Source organism: Malaclemys terrapin, chromosome 3 (genome assembly GCF_027887155.1).
Source record: "Malaclemys terrapin pileata isolate rMalTer1 chromosome 3, rMalTer1.hap1, whole genome shotgun sequence".
Taxonomy (NCBI): Eukaryota; Metazoa; Chordata; order Testudines; family Emydidae; genus Malaclemys; species Malaclemys terrapin.
Genome location: NC_071507.1, coordinates 16629700 through 16638054, shown reverse-complemented (window position 1 = coordinate 16638054; position 8355 = coordinate 16629700). Strand labels below are relative to the sequence as shown.

Sequence of the window (8355 nt, the reverse complement as noted above, 5' to 3'; positions counted from 1 at the left end):
TCTGTTTTCCTCAGGCCCGTTGGGCCTAGAATGCTGAAATTTCCCCAATACAGGGTGACTTTGCTCCAGAAACCAACACAAGGTGAGCTGCCAGTGAAAACATTCTTTGTCACCCATTTCACTCCTAAGAGGTGGCCTTGGACAAAACAATTACTCAGTGTACATTTTTAACGGCGGCTACAGAGTAACATCAAAGACCATTTGAAAAATTTTCTTGCAATTTTCATATTTGCCAGAACACAGGCAAATGAGTGTAGGGTAAGGTTGACTCTTTGTAGCGTTCAAGGTGCTTGGCATACGTTGCCATAACAGAGCAGTATGGAAAGGGCTGTAAACACAAGGAAGACGTGCTTTTGTCACAATCCAACGTCATGGGCAGAAACATGGCCACATTAAAGAAAAGAAGCCTTGAAAATGGTTACTGAGCAGAGGTGGAGCATTCCATATGGTGATGGGACATTAGAATTTTTTTCCCTTCCTCCATTAAGGTCCTAGCTACAATCATCTGCACACAACACAAAACTCATCTGACCCAACTACAAAGACAGTTGTATCCACGGCAGCATTTTTCACAACACAACCACATAGAGCTACATCCACCATGGTGCCGAATGGTATCCCATCTCCTAGAACTGGAAGGGACCTTGAAAGGTCATCAAGTCCAGCCCCCTGCCTTCACTAGCAGGACCAAGTACTGATTTTGCCCCAGATCCCCAAGTGGCCCCCTCAAGGATTGAACTCACAACCCTGGGTTTAGCAGGCCAATGCTCAAACCATTGAGCTATCCCTCCCCCCTGGTGTTTTAGTTCATCCTAGGTAGACCTGGGCAATTACCCCAAGTTGCTCAGTAGGGGACAGAGTGCCCGGAGGACATATAGACATGGAAGTACCCAGCGAAACTGGCCAAACTTGGTTCCATCGGGGGCAGTATTCTACACACCAAAAGGGGTGTGTGCGCCACCCAATGTTGATGGCCAGTGTGAAACAATTAGCTGGCACAGTTTATCTAGTATAAGCTTTAGCGTGCATGGACAAAAGCCATGGTTAAAGCCAACCATGACACTAGCCAGTTACCAAACCTATTGAAATCTCTGGGGTAAACAGGACCCAGTGCTGAAAAGACACGAACACTGTGCTATACGAAGCTGCTTCAAATTAAGTGCAGCTTTTAAAACAGACCTACCTAGCCCCTTACAGCTAGCACAATTCTTCACTTTATCGATTAAGTCAGAAAGAGTATTTAGCACCCTGCCACTTAATGCCAAGTGTTATTTTTTTCAATATGAAAACATTACTTTTGAAGGCTTTACTCTATGTCTCTGGGCCAGTACTGTCCTGTGTATTCTAAAGCCAATGGGAGCTGAGAGCCCGTCACAGTACCGAGCACAGAAAATCATAGCACCTGCCAGCCTGAATTCTGAACTGAGATTAAGAGTCTTGACAAGGTTCTTTTTCATTGATGTGTTTCTCCTCTACATAGGTACTTAATCCTAGATCCAGCAATGGGTGCTGGTGCATTTCTAAACGTGCTAGTGATCAATAAGGAGCCTGTTATGTTGATGTCTCAGATTCTCTAGTTAACCGTTCACAACATTTCCAATGTAAGTGGCTGATTATAGGAGAAAATATAATGAACGACAGAATTGTGACTTCCCAAAGGAGACCCAACAAACACGAGCTACTTCGAAAAATCCGATTTTATTTTTTAAATTGAAAAGACCTGTCAATTTATTTAAGTGGATGTTTCTCTTTCCAGTCGTAGTCTTAAATGTCACTGTTTTAACATTGCTCAGAACAGTATAAAAAAAAGCCATTCACGTTAATAGCTACAGACATTAACATCCTAAAACACATTGTGTTTTCAAAGCAGGTACGTTTAAAAATAGGTTGTTCACAAGAACTCTTACAATTGCTGAGGCATCCTGTATTTATGCTCAGACTCCCGTTAAAGTTAAATTGTAAATTTAACTTGGTATTTGGTTTTTAAAAAGTTCAAACCAGATCGCTTTCCCAGCAACACAGAAGTTCTGAAGTGGGAAAATCACACACATGAGAGGGAACTGCACTGAGCACAGGAACACCCATTCAACACACAAATATGCCATTTGGATTATGTCTAAATGTGCTCTCTCAAACCCAGGATAGCAATAATTTTAAACGCTCAGGTTTAATATAAATACAGAGTCTCCATAGAAACTCCAGTTACTGTAAAACTGAGCGATATCTGTTGCTCATGGTGCTGTGAAGTACTCAAACCTAAGGGTCTGATCTTGTGATCCTTACTCACGGACACACCTACCTGAGGCCAGTATGAGAATAAACTTGAGCAAAGGGTTGTGCAGGGTCAGTCCCTAAATTCGAATGTTCAAATGGCAGATTGTTATTCTAAAAATGTCATTCTTTGGTTTACTTCCATGGCTTTTGGACACACTGAGAACGAAGAGACATGCACCATGTGAGAAGCTACAACTGCTACTCGTTCTAAAAGCAAGTCTTCTACTGCTGACGGCTGTACGGCATTTCTAAAGCATATCAGGTATTTAAACTTACAGAAAACTACAGGAGTTCAGAGTACCCCTTACAACCATATCCCCAAAATCTAGTAACCATTGTAAGTGCATGCATTGAGGCATGACCGGCATGCCTATAAATTCATATTGTTCAAGTTAAGGGTAATCACAGCTGCAAAAACACTCTCCTGTAATTAAATGGTCACTATTAACAGTACTTCGGTGACTGTTTTAGTATTAAAGACATGTAGACATTGTTATGCTTTCAGCCAAAAGGAAGGTCTCTCTCCATCCATTTAGGAATGGAAAAAAAAAGTTTGGAATCGAAGCAAGGTTTACATATTGCAGTGTTCTGTGAGGGCTAACTGTTCAAAGAGAGATGTGTGTAATTGTCAGGTCTTCGCATATACACGAATGAATGCAACGTCATGCACACCAAACTTGGAAAGTCTGTCCCTCCTCCCACAACAGATCCTGGCTCTGCTGTTGTTAAATGCAGTAGTAAGGTTTTAGAAAAATTAGGTCAGAAATGATATAATTTGATATTTTCAATGAATGGGGAAGTGACACAATGAATAGTTCGATGGAAATGTGTATGTGAGCAATTTTTGCTACACTTTGCAGCAAGGCAGCAGATTTTATTCTGAGGATAGTACCTGTATTTCCTATCAAGAAAATCATGCTGGCAACTAGACTTAAAAAAAAAGCGCTGTCTGATAATTACCAGTAATATCTATTTTTCAGTGAATCTCAGCTTTTAATGTGTTTTTTGGAAACAACATTCTCAATGCTGGTTTTACTTCCTTCCCACCCCCCCCCATAAGTATCAAAAATCAAGACTAGACAGAGTGAATTGTGGATATTTACCAACTAGCAACAAGTCTCATGTCAATGTTATTTTTAACTGCAACAAATATAGGTCATTCTTCATAACCTACTGCCAGTGGTTGTTATAAATATCTACTTGCTTTATTTAAACAAACATTGGTCAGTTAAGATGAAAGATTCATTTGCAATAACTACTTGGCACTGGATTCACGTACTTGCAAATTTTAATAGAAGCGCTTCTGAGGTACACAAAAGCGCTTACAACAAGCATTTACAACTCAGTTTGTTGGGGTATTTTATTGTATCGAATTAGAATTATTACAAGCATTTTTTAAAATGTTATTTTTCAATAGATTAAGATTTAGACTCCAGACCCAACAGCTCTAAAATTTCTTAGCCAAAGCCTCAAACCCAATTAAATGGAATCGATAATATAACAGCTCTTGCTCTCTATTACATAGACACATCGTGGTACCAAAATTTAACTATAAAAAGAAGAGTATTTCTAAATAAAGTTGACCCCCTGTGTCCCCTAGCAGTGAAGCTATACAACACGAAGAAACTATAAGGCTAAGAATTTAAATTTGTCAGAATACTGGAGGTTTCCGATATTGTTGGTTTGTGGCAATAACTGCTTAGACAGCTATTCTGAAGAAACGTACCACGAAAAGCCCCACTGAGTGTGTCGTTTTGTTTAGGAATTATTTCAGACAGCTGCAAATAAACTGCCTTTTAACACAGTTTAAGTGGACAGTGCATTTGGAGTCCAATTATGTTGGAACCGTGTGGAAAGCCATTTTGGTTGGTTAAACCAGTTTCTAACTGTGGTTTTAATCAGAATTCCTAATTGTGGTAAAAAATGCCAATGGAGATGGAGGCCAAAGATGCAAAGGTAAACACCACAATAGCGTGAGGATAAAAAGCTGCTGCTGACAGGTTTTCTTATGCTAAGAAAGGCACACCACCCCCAGTGAGCTAGAGACAAAAGCCAGCAGCACTACAGCAATAAACCCAGAAGAAAAAAGCCTACCAGAATTGCCTTCCTGAGAAGGAACAATGCAGTAGACAGGCTGCTCTTGCTCTGTTTTGTTTGCAGGGAAGTGGTCAAATTTAGCCATATTAACAAACATTTAACAAAAGCTACCCCAAGAAGCCAGAACAAAACCTGACCTTTGGGTCAAAGGTCACAGACAGGCCTTTCCATGTCATGTAGCTAAAGGAGTTCAAAGACTGGCAATGAAGGAATAAAAGCTTTAGACATGTGACGGGAACAAGGTCGGGAGTTTATCGAACAGTCACACCAAGCTTCTCCAGCACACGCACTCCCTTTTCTTGGTATTCTTGTCGGGTCATCCAGAAGTTGTCTTTGTCTTTCATGATGTCTGCTAGAACTGCACCACCCAGAAACACCATGTGCTTTCGACGAGGTGGATCTTCAATACGGATCTTAAATTTCTAAGAAGGAAAAGGGACACAGTATTGTTTGGATTCCTGGGTCCAAAAAAATCACCCTAACAGTGAAACTGAAATTGTGTTTAGTGGGAAGAAAGTGAATGAAATGCTAGGAGAGGGCATGCTGCACGTGAGCTTTCTGCTTGTGCAATCTAAAATACAATCAATAAAATAGCTACTTTGCATTGGAAACCAGAAACAATTAACTTGCTCTCCAAAACTGAATCTTGAGTGTACCTATAGAGAAGTCCAGGGGTTAGAATCACATTCTAAATTATTTATTCAGCTTTGATAGCTAAGATTATCAGGGAAGTTACCAGTTCATCAATTCACAAAATATTATACAGTTTATATGACCAGAGTTATACTAAGTCTCAGGTGGGTGGGGGAATGGAAAGGATTCCACACCTGGGTTTCTACTTTAACTATTCCATGTTCCCTTACAGAGTAGATGATTGAATCCTACACACTGCACTATTTTGCATTTTAAATGTGTGATCATTAAATATATAAGCCACCAAACTGGGAATATTTAAAAATGATAAAAGAATGTTAAGTGTTTTCATGACTAATTAGTACAGTTTAAATATTCTGGCTACCTATATGATGAGCTTAGTCCAATTATGATCCAGAAAACTTTCTTTAAATAAGTCCTCTTTGGGGATTTAGAGAGCAAATGTTTTATTAAAATGTATTTTGTTAAAAGGTATTTTGAAAAAAATCTGGATGCAATTCAAGACTGAAGGGGAAAAACAAACCCCTTCATTCCAAAAAGCATTTCCTCTCTAAAGAGAGACCTTCCTTCTACAATGCAGACAGCAATACAATGCAATCTTAGTTCTGCAATTCTCGTGAGTGGTACGTCTGCCCACTACAATTATCAATGAATTAAAGGGAAGGAAAAGACTGAGCCACACAGAGTAATTGTGGAATGCGGTATTAAAAATAAAAAATTCAAGGAGAAAGAGGCAGGTAAGCCATCCAAGCTCTAAGAGCTAAAATTCAAAACTGACACGGAGCAGGCACTGCCACTGTTTAGAAAAGGCAACTAATTTTCTTGCTAATAGTAGCTCATTTCCTAAGGTGCCAAGTTAGGTCTGAGAGCAGGACTGCTCACCAAAGTTTAACAGCATATATTTACATTGAAACTCTGCTTAACCTTCTGAAGTAACCTAGTACTGTGGCCTTGTTTCAAGTGTATTTAAACATTTCACCAGGATGGCTATACAAAGTCTGTACTGGTCATTCTGAAACACTGATGTTTCAGTTAGAGAGGATGGGATGTTAATACTTCACATATTGCTTTTTCCATCCTATTGCTGACCATCTCGCTCCCTCTAGTGGTAGTTCAGGATATCTGATCTATCTACAAATGAAGCAACTAATCAATCACTACTTACAGAGAGTTTTTCCACATCTCCTTTCAGAACCCGTTCCAGGTACAGCTGTTTAAGTTCACGTTCCAGTCGTGAAGGCAGCCCAGGGTACATAGTGGAACCTCCAGACAATACAATGTGCTTATAGAATTCAGACCTAATAGAGGTGGGGGAAAAAAAAACAAAAAAACAACAAAAAAAACATTTTTTCTAGCGGCAACAGTTTCTCCTCTGTACAACGAATACAGAAACCCCAATATACAGGTAAGCAGGTAAGTGAAATTCCAAGAAATGCAGACAGCTGTCACTGAACAGACACAATGCCTTTATAATGAACTCTGAAATAGATACATATTCTCTTGCTCAATGTAAACTCTCCATGCAATATGCTTTGGAGAGCAGAGATTTTAGGAGTGGAATAACGCTGCGTGTCCTAAATGTATGTTTGTTATTGTTTAGTTCTAAGCACTACAAACTCCATTTCAAAGAGAGATTACGTTAACTTGTGAATACTAACCTCACAAGGAAACACCTCACTCACACGTAGCATTACACCTGTATTTAGAAAATGTCTTTCGCCTATTGCTATGAAAGGTCCATTTTTTGTGGATGAACTGATTTTTCCTTGTCCACACTTGTGCCCTGATAGAAGTTTTAGAGAAGATCCATAGCATTCTAGGATGTCCTGCTTTTACCTGGTGTCAATGTCAGCAGCCTGGATTGTATTAAACAGCAGTTCAGCAACACCAACCCCCTCTACGTTGATTAAGTGAGGCTGAAACAGAGCTTCTGGTGCCTCAAAACGCTCTCCACCAACTTTGATAATCCTGCCGTCAGGGAGCTATAGAATAGAAAGCACAAATAAAAGCTTATTCTGATATTACTTAGATACTAATACTTAGTAGACCAAAAAAAGCAGGATCTTTCACTATGAAACAGTACATAATAGGAAAAATATATTTTTCCAAAAAACTTACTATAGTTTCAAGCCATTACAAAAAACATTGTTTAGTATTGTTGAAAGAAAGTTCCAAGTCTTGCAGTCATTTTATAACGTAATCTGCAGCTATTTACAAAGGCAAGGAGTCTACCACCTGAAATGGTGTTAACTTATACTGGAAGAGAGTCTTCATCATATGAGTTTAACTTCAAAATTGATGTACATCTCTAATATATATACACTCACCGTATAGGACTCAACTAGTACTGTGGTCTCTAAGGCCAGTTTCTGCTCCTGTTCAATGTTGTATCCCACATAGCATAACTTTTCCTTGATCATACGAACAGTTTCAAAGTCAGCAGAATGGTTGAAGGCATATCCTCGCAGCAAGAGCAACTATGGGAAAAGAATGTTGGGTTAGCAATAAATTTGAAGAGTGGCTCAGTGCTCACTGTCCGTGATTAAGTGTATATGCATGCACATTTAATTGATTTCTCCCCTTCTTTTGTATTTCTCAGAAGAAACGGAGAATTCTCTAAAGACAAATTAAATGAAAAATGTGACAAGAATCAAGTTTAAGAAAATAAGGGGAGGGATCAAATTGCATTTATTTCTATCAGCGTGAATATGACAGAATAACTCTGAAAAGTGGAAGATACATTCTGCACTACTGTTTTCACTATGATCTTTACAAAAGAAAAAGTGAAAGAAAGATCTAACAAATTGTTCTTTTTCTTGGGATTTCATTTCAAAATTTGGAGCTTCATTGTGATTTCTCAATCTGGCTGATTTCTTTTAGGTCTTTATAGGTTGTAGCAACAATACAATTTATTTTAATTTGACCACTTTATTGACTGAACAGAGTCACTCTTACTGTAGAAAACATATACATTCCTCACTGTCATATGAATATTGGGAAAGATTTTCCCACATACTTGAAAATCTTTAAAAGAATTACTCTAGTTCTGAAAAAACGAGGAGTCCTTGTGGCAACTTAGAGACTAACAAATTTGTTTGGGCATATGGGTTTTTTGCTGATCCAGACTAACATGGCTATCACTCTGAAATCTAGCTCTGAAGATTCACATGCACAGAATGTATTCTTCATCAATTTGAGTGGCTAAATCCCAGGCTACGTTAGTTTTTGATATGCCAAAGATGTTGTGAAATTGATTAACAGTTTTACCAAACATAGTATGTGAAATCCTTTTAGGTATGCAGTCACTGTAGCCATTAACTGAAACTCACT

At 38.7% G+C, this 8355-nt stretch overlaps 1 protein-coding gene across 1 annotated transcript in view; it reads right to left on the bottom strand.

Annotated features, from left to right (window-relative positions):
- Window positions 1-1679: 1679 nt before the first annotated feature.
- The window catches only part of ACTR2 (actin related protein 2), a 45266-nt gene continuing 38590 nt past the window's right edge, over window positions 1680-8355 (bottom strand). Inside the window, exons 6-9 of the mRNA XM_054021961.1 lie at window positions 7353-7502; window positions 6862-7007; window positions 6191-6323; window positions 1680-4793 (exon numbers count right to left, since the gene is read on the bottom strand). Coding sequence (XP_053877936.1) covers window positions 4623-4793; window positions 6191-6323; window positions 6862-7007; window positions 7353-7502 — 600 coding nt within the window. The 3' untranslated portion in view covers window positions 1680-4622. The remainder of the gene's footprint in view (window positions 4794-6190; window positions 6324-6861; window positions 7008-7352; window positions 7503-8355) is intronic.